This window comes from Tubulanus polymorphus, chromosome 5 (assembly GCF_964204645.1).
Source record: "Tubulanus polymorphus chromosome 5, tnTubPoly1.2, whole genome shotgun sequence".
In the NCBI taxonomy this organism is placed as follows: Eukaryota; Metazoa; Nemertea; class Palaeonemertea; order Tubulaniformes; family Tubulanidae; genus Tubulanus; species Tubulanus polymorphus.
In genome coordinates this window covers 22,213,517-22,233,651 of record NC_134029.1, presented here as the reverse complement: position 1 = coordinate 22,233,651, position 20,135 = coordinate 22,213,517, and the positions used below count along the sequence as shown (strand labels likewise).

Sequence of the window (20,135 nt, the reverse complement as noted above, 5' to 3'; positions counted from 1 at the left end):
ATTTACAACTGAGGAGACTTTATCATCAGATTCACGTGTACTTTGTTTATATCTACGGAGTTTCTATATACATTTCAAAAATTCACCGAATTTTTCTAATCGGTCACGCAGTGTTTGCGGGGTATTTCGATTTAGGTGTCCATTTCGCCAACGAAGAAAAGAGACATAACACATTTATATATACAAGAAATGATAACACGATTGTATTTGTCATAACTGTACAAAATCGGTCGCTGTAAAGATTTTTTAATGAATTAAATGTATTTAGATGTACCGATACGGGTAATTGATTCGTTTATTTACTTCCTACGTTGAGGTATAGCTATCTTAAAATATAGACATCACTGGAAATAGGCAACCGTCTGATATCCCATCTTATTCAACTACAATTCGATCGCGGTCTTATTTTCGAATTTATTATACATAGAACATGAATCTTTTCCAAAAATGAATATACGTATACTCTGAGTATAAACTTGATAAATGTTATTACATTATTATAGATAAACATTAGCTTTCAATATCCACCAGAGTCCCGATGTTTTTGCAACCCGACTTTGAAAATATCGGAAATTCCTGAGGCACGTAGAACAACCTTTCGGCGAGATCGGTGGCTACCGTTTCGTGGTAAGATTTCTTACGCGCTAGTAACTCGCGTTCGATACACTTCAATACGTGAACTTTCTCTAGTGGCATCAACGGTATCCAGTAATCGACGAGACCAAACAGTTCGCTGTACACGGAATCCTGTTCTAAACCAGCCAGTAAACTGGCTACCAAATATTCCGATGATATGTCGTGACGCTTCCCGCCAGTTTTGATGTGGTCTAACACGACACGGTTGATTATTCGAGCGCCGTTTGTGCTGAGTAGAAGAAAAATGACGCTGGTGTTTTTCGAACGGCGCACACGCTCGATTACAGCTCCGACGCTGGCCATGTAGCCTTTGGTCACCTCTTCCATTTCTTCGAATATGAAAATGTTGACGAAGCACGGGTGAATATATGACAACATGTTCTCGGTTGCGTTGCGGATGTTAACGAATTGGGTAATTTCCAAAGGTACGATGAATGTCGTCGCGGAAGTTGGTCGCAGAAAATTCACTATAAGATCAGCTAAATGGCTTTTTCCAACTCCACTCCAACCGTGCAAAGAAAGAACCAAAGGCCTGAATGGATTTTTGATGAATATCCCCAACGCGTTGGTAACAATCTCGACAGCTAAATCCTGACCGAATATTTTCAAAGGAGCCGATCGTGAAAAATCAGAAGCAACTACAGTAATCGTTGTAGCATTACATGTTTCAGGAGCCGGGCCATCCTGGGAAGATTGAAGATAAAGCCCTGAAATGTAAGCTACCACGAGAAATACCGCGATGACAACACACATCTTGAATAGACACGCGCAATATCCAGTCCCTTGTATTCTAATTTTTTCGGGATGGTCTTGTTCGCCATTATCAATAAAGGCTTCGTTGGAACTCATATCTTCGTCAGGGTTGACCTGAGGTAGAACTGGAATTTCGTTTCTTTTGGTATCAGCGTTATTGTTAATTTCAGACTTATGATGATGGAAGATGTCGCTTTCGCATGATGAAGCGGATTTTGCGTTCTGGATGGACGAGTATCTGCGATCCGGTGAGAACACGAATGACTCGCTTTTATCGAAAGTGTTGTCGTAATAATCAACGGACATGTCAGCAGTATCATCGGCAGACGATAGTATTGCGCCTGCGCTCTCGCGACGCCGATGAAACGACACTTCCGGCGATACGACTGACGACGCAGATACTTTAGTTAAGTTGATCGGTGATGAAACGGAGTGCCGCCTTTGTGGTGACAGCTTCAGTCCTCTTTGTCTCAGCCCCGTCGACGCCAAATTCCACATACTACCGCCTCTTTGACGTAGGCAAGGCGACGATGAACCGCGATAAGCTGGTATCGGCGAAGGAGTAAAATCCATAGTTTCCACCGTATTCCGATTCTGTCTTGGAGGAGAACCTAGAGTAGACATCAACTGAGTCATGTCGAATGAGTTGTTCAGAGAACTGGTCGTATGTCGATCCAGTTCTGGTTTTGACTCTCCTCGTAGATTGCGTAAATTGCGCATGTTGCACCTTTTGAAGAAAAAAAAATGATAATCAGTCGCGATCATATCAAATAAGGACGGAAAAAATAGAGCAACCTACGTACGTTTAGAATCGATGAACTCGGCGCCTACACCGACACAAGGCAATACATGTAAACCAGATATGAGAGATTTCTGTCACGTAAACGCGGTTTCGCTTCAGCTGCGAATCTAGTTGTGACCTCTACCGTCGGTTTACGCCAGTTGACTCCGCAAGTTCACTGGTTTAGACACAACACTGTATACCGAATATTGCCGTACTTTGATACATTATTTTCATTAGGATATTCTTTTGTCTCATTTTGCCAAAATTCAGAAACCAGGTTTATAGATTGTTCTACGGTTGAATAACGAAATGGAACTGGAACTATTTGGAGAATAAATATAAGCTTTATTTTACAGAGTGCACCATATCACAATATCACAGAAGAAATGAATATGAATAATGCAATATTATGATAACTGATTAATATGTCTCCTTGTGAGAAGGTTATGCCTCGTATTCACTGATATCTGCGTAAAGTTGGTTTCGTTTCCAGTCAACGTTGTCGTTTTGTGCAGATGAATAAAATACTTTCTTATCAACTGTGTTGATGTTTATCGAGTCAGAGGTCTCGGTGTAGTTTGGATTGTCAACTTCTTGCAGATAATGCCACTGCCCCGGAAGTGCGTTCCTCCTAAAAAACATTGTTTAAAACATTTATTTGCACCGGTATTATATAAGCATACCTTCAGGATGGGTACGCGGTGTGATTTTTGAATATTTTCAAAATACCTTTTTATGGCCCGTCTAGCAAATACGAATAGAAGTGTCAGCAGAATAATCACAGCAGCAGTTACTCCAATAATCATTATTATATCTATATAAAAAGAAGATCGTTAGAAGATCAGTATCATCATCATATGGAATTGAATCTCAATTACAATCACGTTCATCTCTTGATAAGCAGTTTAAGTCAATTCGTGAAATATTCGTTAAAAAGTATAGCAATAAGCTTACTTAATTTTTGTTGTAACTCCTCATTTGCACCAAAAACAGCAGGCGGGTCAACTGAAAGTCCAGTTATTACAAGATTACTCTAATCATCTATCAGTGGTAAAGGAAACCAATGAAACGATTAAATACCTCTACAATCACTGATTGTTTCATTCCAATTTCCATCTTGTTGACAAATTATTGTAGCTGATGTTTTACTGATGACATCATTGAAATGAAAACCTGTCTCGCATGAATATGTCGCTGTGCTGTCACAGTAGTTACTGAATAAAACAACTATGCCATTGTTTATTTTTGCCGGAGCAGTACAAGACACCCCTAGAATAAATCAGAATATGCAATCAAAACATCTTATATTTTCTAAATTGCTTTTTCTATTTCAATTGACAGAGCAATTCAGATACTTTGACAAGTCGGTTTAGATCCGGTCCATTGTCCATCAGATCCACAGGTTCTAGAAGTCTGTCCTTTTAGATTGTAACATTTATCACACGTGTAATCAGCCTTGCTTCCATATTTTTCTCGATTATCCAGTACAACTTTTCCGTTTTCTAGTTTTTCTAACGTCGGGCATGAAGTAACTACGAATTTATACAAAGAACATGATTAGAATCTTAATACGATTATTATTTGAAGGCTATGTGAGAAAATATATACCTTTACAATCAGAGACTGTTTCGTTCCAATTTCCATCTTCTTGACAAATTATAGAAGTTGATGTTTTACCGATGACGCCATTAAAATGGAAACCTGTTTCACAAGTATAAGTTGCTGTGGTATCACAAAACTTATTGCTTGTTACAACTTTCCCATTGTTTATTGGTACTGGATCAGTACAAGTCACCCCTGCAATAGATTCATGTTTGGGTTACCTATTTACTCTTAAATTGAAGGCAAATTTATGAGGTAGATACTGTGTTAGTAGATTATATACTTTGACAAGTCGGTTTGGACCCGGTCCACTGTCCATCAGATCCACAAGTTCTAGAAGGCGCTCCTTTTAGATTGTAACACTTATCACATGTGTAATCAGCCTTGCTTCCATATTTCTCTCCATCATCAAGTACAATTTTTCCATTTTCCAGATCTGCTAACGTCGGACATGAAGTTTCTACAACATTATATGAAAAATATGTTCAAAGTTTTGATATAATTATTAACATGTAAAATACGCAAGAGAACATACCTTTACAATCGATGACTGTTTCATTCCAATTTCCGTCTTGTTGACAAATTATTGTAGTTGATATCTTATTGATGACGTTGAAATTGAAACCTGTTTCACAAGTATAAGTTGCTGTGCTGTCACAATAGTTACTGGTTGATACAACTTTTCCATTGTTTATTGGCGCTGGATCAGAACAAGTCACCCCTGCAATTAGATCCATGTATCATAGTAACATTCATTCAATTACTCTTGAATCAAGTAGATACTGTTTTCGTAGAATATATACGGTACTTTGACAAGTCGGTTTGGATCCGGTCCACTGTCCATCAGAACCACAGGTTCTAGAAGCATCTCCTTTTAAATTGTAACATTTATCGCATATGTAAACCACCTTGCTTCCATATTCATCTCCATTATCCGGTACAACTTTTCCATTCTGTGGATTTTGTAACGTCGGGCATGAAGTTACTACAGTAAAGAACAGTATTAGAATTTCAATACAATAATTAATTCGGAAGATATTCAAAAGACATACCTTTACAATCAGTGACTGTTTCATTCCAATTTCCATCTTGTTGACAAATTATAGTAGATGATGATTTACTGATTAAACCGTCAAAGTGGAAACCTGTTTTACAAGTATATGTTGCTGTGGCGTCACAAAAATTATTGGCTGATACGACTTTCCCATTGTTTATTGGTACTGGATCAGAACAAGTTACTCCTGCAATAGATTCATGCATGGTTTATTCATTTACTGGTAATCGTAAAAATGCTATTTTAGTAGATTATATACTTTGACAAGTCGGTTTGGACCCGGTCCACTGTCCATCAGATCCACAAGTTCTAGAAGTCGCTCCTTTTAGATTGTAACATTTATCACATGTGTAATCAGCCTTGCTTCCATATATCTCTCCATCATCCAGTACAACATCTCCGTTTTCTAGTTTTTCTAACGTCGGGCATGAAATTGCTACAACATTATGTGAAGAACATGATCCATAAATTTTTGAATTTTCGTAAAATCACTATTTAGAAGCTATGTGAGAAAATGTATACCTTCACAATCACCGACTGTTTCATTCCAATTTCCGTCTTGTTGACAAATAATAGAAGTTGATGTTTTACTGATGACGTCATCGAAATGAAAACCTTTCTCGCATTGATATTTGACCACGCTCTCGCAGTAGTTACTGAATGATACAATGTTCCCGTTGTTTATTGGCGCTGGATGAGTGCAAGTAACTCCTAGAATAAATGTAATCAGCGTTTGATAAACATCCATACAAAATACTGATATATCTGTACTCGAAGTGTTTAGTGAAATGAATACTTTGACAAGTCGGTTCGGAACCCGACCATTTTCCATCAGATCCACAGGTTCTAGAAGTCGCTCCTTTAAGATATAGACATTTATCACATGTGTAAACAGCCTTGCTACCATATTTTACTCCATCATCCAGTACAACGTTCCCATTCTGCGGCTTTTGTAACTTCGGACATGTGGTAACTACAACATTATGTGAAGAACATCATTGGAATTTTTATATAATCATCATTTCGAACATATGTAAAAAGATTTATACCTTTACAATCGGCGACTGTTTCATTCCAATTTCCATCTTTTTGACAAATTATTGTAGCTGATGTTTTACCGATGACGCCATATAAATGGAAACCTTTTTCACAAGTATAAGTTGCTGTGCTGTCACAATAGTTACTGGTTGATACAACTTTTCCATTGTTAATTTTTGCTGGATCAGTGCAAGTCACGTCTAAAGTAAATTAACATATTTCAGTATACGTTCAATAATCCGCACTCCTGAGTTTGTATTGGGGGTAGGTGTATAGATTATATACTTTGACAAGTCGGTTTGGAATCCGTCCACTTTCCATCAGATCCACAAGTTCTAGAAGGCGCTCCTTTTAATTTGTAACACTTATCACATGTGTAAATAGCCTTGCTTCCATATTTCTCTCCATCATCCAGTACAACTTTTCCATTTTCCAGTTGTTCTAATGGCATGCATATGATTTCTAAAAGATCCAAACATACATTACAAATCTTGAATATCATTGCTCATTTTAAAAGTTGGAAATGAAACGATGACAAATTTGGGTAAAAATCTAACAACCTTGGCATGCTGGAGGTATCCCGTCCCACGTCTCGTCCTCCTGACATTTCCTAACTTTCATACCCAACAGTTGGAACCCTTCAATACAGCTGTATCTAGCTATCTGTCCGAGACCACTTCCTTCTAAAACAACTGTGCTGTTTATATTCGTATCCGGTGGACTACAGTGGATTGCTGAAATTGAAATTACCACATTATATCTATTACCCTTACTGCAGCATACAAAACGAGCGAAATCTAGTGATTATCTTGTAAATGTTACACGCTTACGCTTATAAAACTAAAAGGTTGGTTGATTGTATCCAACGCACATGGTAAATTGGAAAAAATTTAGAAATATTTACTTCTGCAAGTCGGGTCACTACCTGACCATTTACCATCAGCACCACATTCTCTGACTTTAAGACCTTCGACAATGTAGCCAGGCGTACACGTGTACGTAGCTTCGTTGCCAAATTTGAGTCCATCTACGTCCACCTTTCCGTTTATCGGGTCATTCGGTGTAGGACATTTGACAACTAAAACGATACGTATTATTGAAGTCAGATGAACATCTTTTGATATATTTTAGCGTACCAGAAATGAATATACTGTACATACTTTCACAAGCTGGTGGTTCTGGTGTCCACTTCCCGTTTCTACATTCAATCTTCTCTTTTCCAAACAGAATGTGGCCAGTATTACATTTAAATGAAATTTGTGAGCCCTCGGTGAAATCTGTGCCGATTTTAACACCGTTTGCTGGATCGCCGGGGTCAGAACAAATTGGTGCTACAGTAGTTATAGCTGAAAAACAAGACATTAAACAAATGGCATACCTTCGTGATACAGAAGTATGCCTAGATTCCGAGGTGATTCTAGGAATATTTGGCATATTTTTTCCGTCGAATGACATTATAGCTTAATTCATACTTACGGACACAGGTCGGTGGAGAACCCGACCAAGAGCCATTGTTTAAACAGACGATGAAACTGTTACCAATCATTGTCGCACCATCGTTGCATTCATAATGAACTTGGCTTGTCGTTGGATGGTCTGGTGTGTATGAGACAATCGTGCCGTACGCTGGAACTCCGGGAGAACCACATCTAATTTCTAAAATAGATGGCTTTTTTAGAATATCCAATCGTGCTGTAGACTTAAACTATATTCGCCATTATAGGATACCTTCACAGTCAGCAAATTTTCCGACCCACTTCCATGGCTGCCTTTTTTTCCAGTTTCCTGCTGCGCAGATAACTTCATTCTCAATCTTACCGTCAGAGAACTGAAATCCGTCGGAACAACCATATTTCAAGACATAATCTTCGTCATAAAAGTTCTTCTTGTTTTTGAACAAGCGATGCCCGCCTTCCTGTATCTTTGTACCGGGGCATCCAATAGCTATGAATATAAAGAATTACATTTTGATAAAAGAAAAGAAAATGTACGTCCTATTGTCGTGATGTATCGAATGGGTCTTACCCATAAAGTGCAACCAGAAACCTCGGTATTTACTGTGAGACATCCACGGCCCGTGTTTATACATGATTTGTGCTTCATTGTTGGTACTCTGTAAAATGTCTCCTTGTGGCACGTCCGAAGCGTCGTAATCAGTCGACATCACTTTCAGCGTATCGAATTGGGACCTATCAAGGTCGAAATCAAGAATTCGAGTCTCAATTTTCTGTGTGGTTTCAACTATAATTTTCCAAGTACATTCTAGTCTTCCCCATGAAACGACTGGATAATCAGGAGATACCACGTCACCTTCATCGTATAGTTTATATTCTCCATTACAATCCGGGATCTCTAATGAGGAGAAAGAGATTTGATTCAATCATCTTTAAGACAGGAACTTCTAATCGTCGAAATATTATGTGAATGCATTTTACTAACCAGTCAATTCCATTCTGTAGCCAGAATATTTACTCGGAGTATGGCTTGCAGGATAGAAAACCACGCATATAGAGTTAATTAGCGAAAACTTGATGTCCTGTCCTCCATCAGAAGAGCCGTCATATGTCGCAATAGGTATTGTGCATTGACATAGCGGGTTTTCGTTACAAACATGAAGTTTATCGTCAGGTCCAATATCAATATCAGTAACACGGATTCTGATGCGAGTTTTAACACCAAAAGAGAAATGCTCAATATACTGACCCAAGTTTTCAGGATACGGATTTGGATAGTTTGGGGACGTGACAACTTTACTAGAAAAACCTTTAAAAAAAATAGATACCACCGAGTAGAAAGCTTTTATCTAAATACGCTTTAAGATTATTTCAAACAGGGCAATTTGAAGATATTTCACCGCGAACTTCAACTTACGTACCTTCGACAAGAGAGAAAATTGCAAAAAATACAAGTCCTCGTATAAGTATCTGAAATCCCATTTTATTATATGAGTGATATGCAATTTGACTGCAACGAATTATTACGCGCGATATCTTAATACAAAGTAGATTTTTAAATAGATTTAAGTGCCAAGGCTAATCAGATAGCGCATAATGAACCTCATTCCTTATCATAGACTTTTTGAAATTACAACAGGAAGTCGCTTCATGTAAGAAGTGGCGTCATTTTAAAACTTTTCGATGTAGTGGAGCCGGAACTCGACTTTAATCGACTTAAAAATGCATTATATCAGAACCCAATAGATTCAGTGTTTCACCTCAAAACACCTCAAAAAAATTTGGACCCTTTTTTAAAAATGAATGTAAGCCAAAGAAAAAGATGTTTATGAAAAAAGTGAAGTTATTTCCGCGCGTATCCGTTTTGTGCGTTGCTTTTTTTGTTGTTTTTTTTTATCTTTAGCACTTGAAAATTGATACCAACCTATGAGGCACCATGCGTGGGTTGGGGGAACTGACTATGCAACAACAAGCGGACGGCTTTATCGGTGGAATGTAGGTAAATATCTTCCCAGTGAAAATCCTCCCTGGTGATTACTCCTGGTCGTGACTTCCTATATAAGAAATATAGTTATAAGTAATGCTAAAATAGCCATATGCACATATGTATTCCTAAATATACTTTGTAAAAAATGTTATCTAGTTTTTATACTCTAGTTTGATAGAAAAGTGAACATGGGGCATTTTAACTGGGGGGGGGGGGGTATTTATCGGGGGGATTTTTACCTGTTGACGATGTGTCCATCGTTCTCAATTATCTTTTTCTTATTTTAAACGCTAAACATTCGTTGATATTCTATGTTTCGGTTTGTGCGAATATTCATCTTTAAAGAGAGCGTATAGATACGTCTGCAATATGCGATTGTGAAACGGTCAAACGGTCGAATGGATGTCATTACGTAAATTATTTAAGTTTTTTTTCATTTGCCAGTGCGTTTGTGTACGTGTTCGATCTAATTATTTACGATTCGAGTGCACGTGAACATTAATAACCCGGTACCAGGTATATCAGCATTCCTGTCCAGTTCTTACCGGTTATATAAAGTAGGCCAAATCTCGACTCTCAACCCCGTTATCAATTGTTAAAACCAATGGCAAGTCCGTTTATCACTTAAATCAATCTTACCAAGTATAAGCCTATTCACGAGAATTATAATATCTTATCAGTAACATGGTGGAGTTGCTGTGCCAAGAAGTGCCAAATATTATAATAATTTACCATTCGGAGCATTATTGTCGAGTTGAACGTTTTGTGTCCGCTATGTATGAACAGTACTTCGGGCGATATTTTGATCAGTCCACCGGACCGGTCGCAATGCAGCCTTCTATTGGACTTTATTCCATGTTCAATCAAAGTCGACAGCCTGAACTGAAACAAGTTAGTATCTATCTTTTTTTTCGCGAATTGTTAAAATGAATGGAAAAGCGATTGGATTTGCTTCCGAATTTCGATCATTGATATTTGAAAATTTTTTCGTCGTGATGATTATCAAACGCATCACGGTCAAAAATAATCTTATTTCTGATGAATTCGTGACATCCGAATATTGCCAGAAAACTCGGAAAGTAGACTTAGTTTTGTTAACTGGAAAGGAAGTTATGAAACATTAGAGCATCTCCGACGAAATGACTATGCATTCTATGACTATCCTTTACTCTTTAGGGTGAATAGAAATTGACAATTTCAATCTCATTTTGGATATTTGTGTAAAAAAATTCAAATAAAATGTCATAGTTACAAAAGTTACAATTATTTTTCTGATTAAAGGGATTTTGGATTCGAAAATCGATAATGCGATTGATTTCCATGATAAACAAGAGCGACAAACTCTTTATTCAAATGTCAAGTTAGATCCGAGAATTGGTACCGGTAACTCGGTGGACTTGGTCTTGTTTAGAGTGATAATAACATTGAACGCGAAGGGCAAAATTTCGCTAGAAAAGGTGCTGACAGTGGTGCATTTGTCCTTTATCAAGGATGATTAATACGAATGACCAAAGTCTAAATTTGAGTTCAAGTTCACGAAATGTCTGGGAAATAGTGTAGATCTTTCTGTGATAAACACATTCACTATACGTGTTTGAAACATCTGTTCTTAATTTCTAATGATGAAAAAATTAAGTAGTTCAACCACCAGAGCCAACATTTACAACTCTGCACAAATAAACTCTTCGATCGATTCGATTTATTTAGTAATTCCGCTCATCTTCAATCAATTTAGACATTTATGATTTTTGAGAAACTGGTTCCAGGGAATCAAAAGAAGAAGCTACGAAAACCGCCTCCTTGCTACAACGCATACGCATTACAAAAATCACGAACAAAGTCCAAATATCTATTGATACTAAGCACACAATATTATCAGTTTAAACGAACTTCGCACAAAAGCTTTGCTACTATACTTTAAAGCGTATACATTAACATACATCGATATTTGAACGGTAAGGCATAATTTTTGTCTGCTGGATTGGATGTTCTAAACAAATTATTTTCCGCTTATTACAGTTGAAATATTCAATCAAAATGTTTTCTCCGTTTTCAGATGTCTCGACAATACCGGAAGACCTGCGCTCGTCTGTTATCCAATACAATCAGTGCGTTACTGAAGGAGCAGGTATCATTCGATTCGAAACTCGAGATCCGTGGACTTATCTGCCTCACAGTGGACGATCAAGAAGATGAAATCGTTATAAAACTAGGTGAGACCGTGGAAACCTCGAAAAAAACTGACGTTGGTCCAGATGTGGCATCCAGCGTGAATGGTATTGTCAACAATTCATCGGCAAACTTCCATCACCAACTACCCGAAGATTCCACTGTGCTCTCATCGCAATACGTTCCGAGAATATTCTATCCACCCAGTTGTAACGTCAAGGCGTTTTCTGACCAACAACCGAGAATCGAAAACCCGAGTTTCACACCAGCGACAACTCACCATTCCAGTCAAAAACAACAGCAGTATGAACACACGGCGAATTCATTCCATCATGAAGTCGATGATGGTGACTATGATGATATTAAGACACAGATGAATGAACCAGAAATAGTTGCAGCTCATTCGTCGTACAAACTTGAACGTCCAATATTCCGCGTACACTCTGCTAATTCCACTGATAATGAACCTGTCAATCTGGTAGCGGGTCGACTTTTGGCTGGTGAATATGAAACATATCGTGAAAATAGTGAAGATTTCGTCGAACGTTGTAGCTCCGAAAGCGATGCTGTAATTGATGGAAAATCTTCCCCGATGAAACAGGCAAAATCCCGAAAAAGAATGAGGACAAACGATGCACCGAACACGGCTAGTAGAAACGTGGATAAAATAGCAAATGGCAGTGAACGCGATGACGGTGAGAGTGCAGCTGGTAGTTCTAGAAAAGAGGGAACATCTCCAGACAGCAAAACTAATCGCAGTGTTATAACAGGACATTCTGTAGCTAGTCTCAGTCGTGGTCCTTTAATGCTGTCAGAAGATACCGCTCCAACGACAAACAACGCGTTACTGAAATGTAGCATCTGTAGTCTGGGATTCGAAGCGTTGAATTCGTGCATAGATCATTACAAATCTACACATCGACTTTATTTATGTCATATTTGTTACAAAACCTTTTCTCAACAGGCTAGTTTACAACGCCATATTCGCTTGCACACTGGGGCCAAGCCATACACCTGTAACTTGTGTAAAGCATCGTTCTACCGCCTGGATAGTCTTCATAATCACAAAGTGCGTATTCACCTGCACAGCAAGTTCATCTGTCCGCTCTGTCCAAAGGAGACTTTTGTCTACAACGACCGAGGCGGTTTGCGACAACACTTGAAAGTCAAGCACAGTATCATAAAGATGGCGTTCTGTCCGTGCTGCAACAAATGTTTCCCGGTTTGGAGCGAGTTTTTGCAGCATCGTAAATCGTGTAGTGGGATTTCGAACGCTAATTGTACCGATTCTGCAGCTGCTGCCGCAGAGGGCAATTTAATAACAGACGACGCAAATGTATGACAGAAAAATTAACATAGCACTTATGAAATTTACATTTGTTTAAGGTGGTGAAATCTATGTTTACATTTAAACGAATTTGGGACATATCTTCTTTGTACACTTAATTCATACCGGTGTATACTATTTAGGTTTTTTTGCTGGATGGGTTTATCTTTATTTTCGAATAATAAATGATTTGATGTCCTTTTTAATGAAATGACCAAGTTCATCCGCTGCAATGCTTTACAAATCGTAGGAATCGCAATATATATTCTTACACAATAGCGAGAAAAGCGAAGACTTCGAACGACACTTCAATCGCTACTGATATCACTTGACAATTGAAGTTGAACTTCGACTGTTTCGGCAGATCAGGTATATTTCCAGTGTAGACCCCGCTCTCATAGTCCGATAACCTTTATTTGAACGATAAGAACAAACACACTAACATTTGAGTGGATGGAGAATATCATATAGATTATTTCTTTCTTTTGGGTCAGCAGATCCAACATCCGCCCATGGACTCCCGAGTACTGGTTCATGGTTCTTCAGTCATACTCGCTTTAAGGTGTCATTAGCTGGGACGATTATTATGTGGATGACTTTTCCAATTGATGACTTACACATGGTTAATGCAAATACCTGTTTGAATAACCGGTAGTACAAACGGAGACGACTGAAGTTTATATCAGATGATGACTTTCTACAGAATTTCAGAAGACCTCAAAACTAATTGACGACGAAAACGCAGACAAAATAACTGGATTGATGTTTATTTATTTCTGTTAAGAATCTGTCTATCTGTACAGCCGCTTATTAATAAATAAGTGAGAGACACAGGATTGAAAAAAGACCACATAAATAAAGACTATGGTCAGCTACTAGTTAAGCACATGGTATGATAGGGGGAGGTTGATCTATTCTCTTTCATTCAAGCATCACTAAGTGCTGCGACACCAGGCAATGTTTTACCTAAAATATAAACAAAGATTTCAATAAAGTTTTTAGACAGTCAACACTTTCTATACTTGAAGAGACATTAACAACATCTAACATAAATTACCTTCCAGTAATTCGAGACTGGCTCCACCACCGGTACTGACATGGCTAACTTTATCTTCAGTGTCCCATTTAGCGCAACAAGTAGCTGTATCTCCACCACCTGAAAATACGAAATAGTAAACACATTAATATCGATATAGTACATACATCAAAATAATGTTGAGGGCCTTCTTGAAATATTCTGTATTTTCTTTTTCATTTTCCCTGAACCAATATTTTCTCAGATATTCTTGGACCAGACCCACCAAAAAATGGTACATATATCTCTGATTTCAAATATTTTATCAAATTTTGGTGTTGCTTCTTACCTATAATAGTAACAGTTCCTGATTTGGTAACATCAACTACTGCATCCATGAGAGCTTTCGTTCCGGCGGCAAACTTGTCGAATTCAAATACACCGACAGGACTACAACCACACAAAAATCATCTTAACCATCTTACAACTTACAAGATCTTCAAGACAATAATTTAAGGTTTTTAAGACCTACCCATTCCAGACGATAAGTTTGGCGTTCTTGATAACTTCAATAAACTTTGCTGTAGTTTTTGGGCCAACATCTAATCCCTGTAAATACAGCAAGAAAACATATATTTTTCAGTATCCAACTGAGTTCGCAAGGCAAATACGATATTTGACAAATCTCTTACCATCCATTTAGCTGGAATACCACCCTCGACTGTAGCCTCACCAGAATTAGCATCCTCAGAGAAAGCATCTGCCGTCTTGAAGTCAACCGGGAGATGGATTTTAACGCCATTTTTTTTAGCCTTATCCATCAATGTCTGCACGATTTTCGAACCTTCTTCGTCGTATAAACTTTGCCCGATCTGAATAATAATTGAACAAACTCATTCCGTTTACCCATATTTAACAACACTAGACTCCACCTCGGATCTCAGGGGACCAATAAATTATCTACGAGGTATGCAGATTCTGGGGGGAGTTGAAGCAAGAATGAGTCGTTATCACGATGAAATGGAGTGAGTAATTTTGTAACGAATTTTAAATTAATTTTAAAATCAACTCATTGACATTCGTACCTCCATGTTATTCAATACTTTTAAGAACGTATACGCCATGCCGCCTCCGATGATCATTTCGTTTACTTTATCCAAAAGATTTCCAATCAGTTGAATCTTGTCCTTAACTTTAGCACTGAGAATTGAAGAATAGTATTCAATGAAATAGAATTCTTCTTTCTAGAAGAGAATGTGGAATGACTACTCACCCTCCGAGAATAGCAAGGAATGGACGAGACGGAGAAACTAGCGCTTTCTCGAAATACTTCAGTTCTTTTGATAGAAGAGTTCCAGACGCCTTTATGGGTAGGTCGACTCCAACCATTGAGCTGACAAAACAAACATAAAATAAGACTTAATTTTGATGTACTTAATAAGTTGAATAAAAATTCAGTCTTTATGAATTTTTGGTTGAATAAATAACCCATAACTTAAAGGGTCCAATACAAACGATGTTGAAAAGTATAAAGTGGAAACTTAATGATTGATATCAGGTTAAGTTGTGTTTTATGTATCGTACCTATGCGCTCTGTGGGCAGTGCCGAAAGCATCATTCACATAAATATCTCCCAGCTTCGATAACGACTCCCTGAACTTTTTAACATCGGCGTCCGATGCCTTTACTTTATTTCCCCCGGCGTCGACGCCTTTCCCTTCCTCCTCGATGTGATAACGGAGATTCTCAAGAAGAATTACGGATCCAGTCGCCGGGTTAGCGCAAGCGGCTTCAACCTCCGCACCAACGCAGTCGCTGAGAAATGTCACCTCTCTACAAAACAAATCACATCAAACACAATTAAATCTTAAACTTAATACAGAGTGATCTAAAGTCTTTTCAAATTTATCTCTAAGATCGATTTTTTAGGTATTTTTTCTTCTTAATCTTGGATATACTACATTGGTCTTAATACGACCAGTGAAAACGTGCAATCTGAATAATCCATCGTTTTTATATCCAAATATTCCTAAAAATTGACCCTAGACTTAAGTTGTTCATATACAGACCTGCCCAGAAGTTTTCTCATTTCTTCAGCGACCGGGGCTAGGGAGTATTTTTCTTGAGGACGACCGTCAGGTCGGCCCAGATGAGACATCATAACAACCGATTTGGCACCATTTTTAAGCACAAGATTCACAGTCGGCAAAGCGGCAACAATCCTGAATTTAATTAATTACATTTTATGCAGGCTAACAAATCTTAAATATTTCACTTTTCATGTATTATTCACCTTTGGTTATTGGTAATGGATTTATCTTTCATAGGTACATTGAAATCCACTCTGCAATGAAATACAACTATGTTTTAGTCTATGATAGCAATTACAGAGGAGCTGCTAACCGGACTATGATAAAGTAAAAATGCCACAATAATGAATGGTGCAGAACTGCAATTATTCATAATGCGTCTCTGAGGAGTCTGAGAGTGAGTATGCCAGGGTCAGGGGGCTCCCCAAATCAAGCTGGTATCCAACATCAAAGCTTTACCCAAGCAATATTCTAACATACATACCAACAGTCCAACTATATTACATGCCCTATGGGACCCAGCTTTTATCAAACTCAAAGGCGACTGTTTTGTGTGTTTTTTTTGCGACTGTTTAAAAATTGAATGGCCTGGGATGAACATTCAAAGGGGCGTCAAAGCCGCTCATTTTGAAAATCAGAATAAGTAAATTATACAAGCATTTAAACCTTATAAGGATGCGCTTATCTTTCACATCCACTGAATCGATTGACAGTTTTTTAAGGCTCATTTTGCTCAGTTTTTTATGGTTTTATGTGTCCTCTCGGCGACCTTCCAGTGACAGCTAACCAGTACCGTGCACTGCTGCCATCTAAGGTGAAATCTTAACTGTACAGTGCTGCCCCTGTACTCATCTTTGACCGGCATTCGCATGCCGCAGTAGGAAAATTGTGCTTTCGATTTAGTTCACATTTTTACCGCTGATGTAATATATAGCGGCAGCCCTTAACGGTTAAAATCTGATAAGACTTGCTTGCGGGCCGGACTTAAAATATTTTATTAGCTTAGTTTCAAAAATGAATATTTGCGACGAACTTCCTGCTGCAGAATCATGCCAGATTTCATTCTCTATAAGAAATTTCGCATCTAATTTAGCCGAAGAAATGCATCAATGATGATCCCATTTGTCTAGAAATTACAAGACTCAAGATAAAATTGGAAAACACAGTTGTAATCAAATAAATATTTATTTTGCCTAGCTAGCAAGAAATTATAACGAGACAGACCTGATTATTCAAAGATTTTCAAATCAGGAAAAAATATACAATTTGCTTAGATGAGACTTATAGAAATATATTGTTTTTCTTCAACCATTTAATCAATAAAACTAGAGTACGTAACAGTCAAACCCAGATCGGCTTAATCCCATCTAATCTGGCCAGATTTTGGTCTAATCCAGACAATATCTGCAGTCCATTTGTTCATAGAAGAAAATGACTTTTAATCTCGATTTCTCGTAAACCAGATGAATTTTGTTGGTCCCAAATGATCCGAATTAAGCAGATTCTGTTGTATTAAAGGAAATGTGAAATTTTATCGAATAATATATCAAGAGCACTTAGAATGTGTCGTCGTTCCAGTTTTAATTTCCCATACTTTCTTGCCACTGATAAATGTAGCCAACAAGTTCAAATTGTCGTCGAGTAAAATAAAATCAGCATCTGTCCCATGATCTAGAGTTCCTTTTTGTTCAGTAATTCCGAGAAGTTTGGCCGGGCGAAGTGTAGCACTTTCCAAAGCATCTGCTTTACTGCATTCTACAAATGAATGTTGACGCTTTCAGTTGAATATTAAATCAAAGCACTGACCGACCGATTATGATAATTCAGTCCCAAAATTTCAAAAAGAAATGGAAAAAGCTTCACCTACCAGTTGCTTCATAGAAATTCTTCACACAAACGTTCATTGGAGCAATACTTCGAAAAAGAACAAAGAAACAATTAGCTTATTTCAGTGTTTAAATGAAAAACCTGTGTACTTGATGATGGATGACCTACCTTCCGCATAGAGTGTCAGTACCAGCTATCTTAGCTACATTTGTAATTTCCACTTTAAGCTGGCCAAGCGTGTGGAACCCTGGTTCCAAGCCTAATCCTGGCACTGCATCTGTCACCAGTATTAAACCTACAAATAATTCAAGATATCATATGAACAGTAGGGCTCCAAAAAATCCTGGTATTGATCAGTAGTAACTAATCTGGGACGTTACCTTCTGAGTGAACTTTATGTGCAATTCTCAATGCAGCCGGATGACTATGCGCTCCGTCTGCTATCATTCCAAAGTATATTTCACCACTGGGTGGCCGTTGATCGCTAGTTAGTAAACCGACTAGATGAGGATCTCGATGATGGAACTGAAAATATATCCATCATAATCACGGAAAATACAGTAAAACCTGCTTAATCTATATAAGTTTAATCTCAATTTTGAGCGAATGTTATCTACTTCAGTCTTCTTATCAGAAAAGTATGTAAAATACGATGTTTAAACCGGATTTCTTATATGAATTTCATCAGTCCAAAATGATCTGAACAATTAAGCGGCTTCTACTGTAAATCGTTTCAATTTGCAGTTAAGAAGATTTTAGAATTTACCGGTAACATAGCGTTGAATAAATGTGTAATGAAAGAAGCTCCAGCTTTCACAACAACTTCTCCTTCGGCTAAACTAGCCATCGAGTGTCCTATTGAAACGAGAATATCAAGAAAACATCTACAAACATCTCTCAGGCTCGTGAGTAAACCGTCTAATAACTTACCAACTGAGACAACAATTCCACGTTTTACTAATTCTTGCGTAACTTCAACAGATTTTAGAAGTTCTGGTGCTATCGTAACAATCCGTATGTTGTTCAGCGTACTGTACGTTGATAATACATCAGAAAAGCCGTTGTCATACCGGGTTAAATGTTCTTCAGGATGAGCACCTCGTTTCTCAGAGTTTATAAATGGTCCTTCTAAATGTACCCCTGTATTTCATATTTAAATGCAAGTAGTAGTAACAGTGACATGATTTGGTACGATTTCTGAGTACTGTAGGACCGGATATATTCACCTAGAATTCCGGCTCCATTCTCAGAACCTTCCGTTTTCTGGACATGTGGTAAAACCTGAAAAGAAAAAAATTAATAACTCTCATTTCAAACCATATACCGTGTACATAGGCAATCCTCAATACATGGCCCACATCCGTGATTATGGCTGTATCAGAGTTGATGGCTCTTACCTTGTTATAAATTTCTTTAGGAGATGTGACAATGGTTGGGCAAAACGATGTTACCCCATGAGATAAAAGTCCTTTTGAAACCTTCTGTAATCCGACTTCTACATTTTCGGTATCCAATGAAAAATCAATGCCGAAACCACCTGTAATTATTCAAGTTCAAACATCTCAAAATGACCTGTTAAACGTGTGTAATAATCTAAATGCATCAAAGATTTATACCATTAATCTGCAGGTCGATGTAGCCAGGGGATATTGTAGCACCGAAGCAATCCACTATCACATCTGACCAGCCTTTTTCTTCAAAAAACAGTTTATTTGGATCGAGAAATTTACCATCGCGAACCCATAAATCATCTTTGACGATTTTATGCTGTCGCAAAATATGACAGTTTGTGAATCTGATGATGTAGGTGCCAACTTTACCGTTCGAAGGCATCTTCCTGTGTTTCCTGTAAACAGAGTCAACATCTCCATGATTAGTATGAGGACACTGCCTAGCGCCAGCAACACTGAACGGCAATCAGCTAATACACTCTACATAAAGTGCCTCGTCTACCCACAAGGCCTTGTTACAATTTGATGGAGGATGGGTGACACCAGTAATTGCAGTATCTAGTCTTTTATTATTAGGCTACTGTGTCTTCCTCCATCCATCGAATTGTGGCAAGCCCAGTCGTCGAGTCGATGTGATATTGATAGTCAATCAGCTAAATAGCTGCCTAAAAAGGTGAAGTCATCTTATTATCTACAACGAGTATTTATTAGGGGTTCCAGTGGTAAACTTGCCTTCTGAATACCAGTCGTTGTAACAACGGGTTCCCCACAACTGTAGTTTGAAAGACTACTTTACAATCAGCTGATTTGAAGAATGATGTCTGTGTGCAGAATTTCCAGAACCTGACAGGCCTTACCTGTCATGTCAGCTCCCGAAAAAAACCCAAACTCACAACAAAATTTGACGAAACGGCGAAATATCTAGGCATGTGCTAGACGAATGGAAGA

At 38.0% G+C, this 20,135-nt stretch overlaps 4 protein-coding genes and 1 long non-coding RNA gene across 9 annotated transcripts; 1 reads left to right on the top strand and 4 right to left on the bottom strand.

The window, feature by feature from the left end:
- Window positions 1–212: 212 nt before the first annotated feature.
- On the bottom strand, window positions 213–2,247 carry LOC141905094 (torsin-like protein). Its single transcript, XM_074793848.1, has 2 exons — window positions 2,193–2,247; window positions 213–2,116 (listed from the first exon to the last, which is right to left on the bottom strand). The coding sequence occupies exon 2, from the start codon at window positions 2,107–2,109 to the stop codon at window positions 511–513; it is 1,599 nt and encodes a 532-aa protein (XP_074649949.1). The 5' UTR covers window positions 2,110–2,116; window positions 2,193–2,247; the 3' UTR covers window positions 213–510.
- A 2,741-nt stretch (window positions 2,248–4,988) lies between these two features.
- Window positions 4,989–5,421, bottom strand: LOC141905018 (uncharacterized). Its single transcript, XR_012619235.1, has 3 exons — window positions 5,352–5,421; window positions 5,089–5,265; window positions 4,989–5,016 (listed from the first exon to the last, which is right to left on the bottom strand). It is a non-coding gene; the product is annotated as an uncharacterized LOC141905018 (long non-coding RNA).
- A 3,823-nt stretch (window positions 5,422–9,244) lies between these two features.
- LOC141905099 (uncharacterized) lies at window positions 9,245–13,564 on the top strand. 4 transcript variants are annotated; one of them, XM_074793858.1, is made up of 2 exons: window positions 9,245–9,320; window positions 11,365–13,564. In XM_074793858.1, the coding sequence occupies exon 2, from the start codon at window positions 11,365–11,367 to the stop codon at window positions 12,817–12,819; it is 1,455 nt and encodes a 484-aa protein (XP_074649959.1). In that variant the 5' UTR covers window positions 9,245–9,320; the 3' UTR covers window positions 12,820–13,564. The 4 variants fall into 4 exon arrangements, with proteins under 4 accessions (XP_074649959.1, XP_074649956.1, XP_074649960.1 ...); XM_074793855.1 differs by lacking the exon at window positions 9,245–9,320 and adding an exon at window positions 10,044–10,199; XM_074793859.1 differs by lacking the exon at window positions 9,245–9,320 and adding an exon at window positions 10,051–10,203.
- Window positions 13,551–16,729, bottom strand: LOC141905100 (phosphoglycerate kinase-like). The gene is made up of 11 exons (XM_074793860.1): window positions 16,576–16,729; window positions 16,113–16,163; window positions 15,889–16,041; window positions 15,404–15,652; window positions 15,093–15,212; window positions 14,905–15,019; window positions 14,512–14,691; window positions 14,352–14,428; window positions 14,169–14,269; window positions 13,862–13,960; window positions 13,551–13,770 (listed from the first exon to the last, which is right to left on the bottom strand). Exons 1-11 carry the CDS (start codon window positions 16,635–16,637, stop codon window positions 13,730–13,732), a joined length of 1,248 nt encoding a protein of 415 aa, XP_074649961.1. The 5' UTR covers window positions 16,638–16,729; the 3' UTR covers window positions 13,551–13,729.
- Window positions 16,730–17,104: 375 nt separating this feature from the next.
- Window positions 17,105–20,001, bottom strand: LOC141905212 (N-acetylglucosamine-6-phosphate deacetylase-like). Of its 2 annotated transcripts, XM_074794022.1 has the most exons (10): window positions 19,920–20,001; window positions 19,353–19,582; window positions 19,134–19,273; window positions 18,963–19,017; window positions 18,667–18,876; window positions 18,503–18,591; window positions 18,117–18,261; window positions 17,905–18,031; window positions 17,777–17,823; window positions 17,105–17,664 (listed from the first exon to the last, which is right to left on the bottom strand). In XM_074794022.1, the coding sequence occupies exons 2-10, from the start codon at window positions 19,567–19,569 to the stop codon at window positions 17,456–17,458; spliced, it is 1,239 nt and encodes a 412-aa protein (XP_074650123.1). In that variant the 5' UTR covers window positions 19,570–19,582; window positions 19,920–20,001; the 3' UTR covers window positions 17,105–17,455. The 2 variants fall into 2 exon arrangements, with proteins under 2 accessions (XP_074650123.1, XP_074650122.1); XM_074794021.1 differs by having other exon boundaries at window positions 18,503–18,876.
- Window positions 20,002–20,135: the final 134 nt, after the last annotated feature.

Excerpts from the sequence above, each read along its gene's own strand:
- LOC141905094 (XM_074793848.1), bottom strand. The coding sequence starts at position 2,109 with ATGCGCAATTTACGCAATCTACGAGGAGAGTCAAAACCAGAACTGGAT.
- LOC141905099 (XM_074793855.1), top strand. The coding sequence starts at position 10,083 with ATGTATGAACAGTACTTCGGGCGATATTTTGATCAGTCCACCGGACCG. Across the intron at positions 10,200-11,364 it reads GACAGCCTGAACTGAAACAA|ATGTCTCGACAATACCGGAA; the intron begins GTTAGTATCTAT and ends CTCCGTTTTCAG.
- LOC141905100 (XM_074793860.1), bottom strand. The coding sequence starts at position 16,637 with ATGAGCCTTAAAAAACTGTCAATCGATTCAGTGGATGTGAAAGATAAG. Across the intron at positions 16,042-16,112 it reads TCCATTACCAATAACCAAAG|GATTGTTGCCGCTTTGCCGA; the intron begins GTGAATAATACA and ends AATTAAATTCAG. Across the intron at positions 14,429-14,511 it reads GTATTCCAGCTAAATGGATG|GGATTAGATGTTGGCCCAAA; the intron begins GTAAGAGATTTG and ends CTGTATTTACAG.
- LOC141905212 (XM_074794021.1), bottom strand. The coding sequence starts at position 19,569 with ATGCCTTCGAACGGTAAAGTTGGCACCTACATCATCAGATTCACAAAC. Across the intron at positions 18,877-18,962 it reads GAATGGAGCCGGAATTCTAG|GGGTACATTTAGAAGGACCA; the intron begins GTGAATATATCC and ends TATGAAATACAG. Across the intron at positions 18,032-18,116 it reads ACATAAAGTTCACTCAGAAG|GTTTAATACTGGTGACAGAT; the intron begins GTAACGTCCCAG and ends AATTATTTGTAG.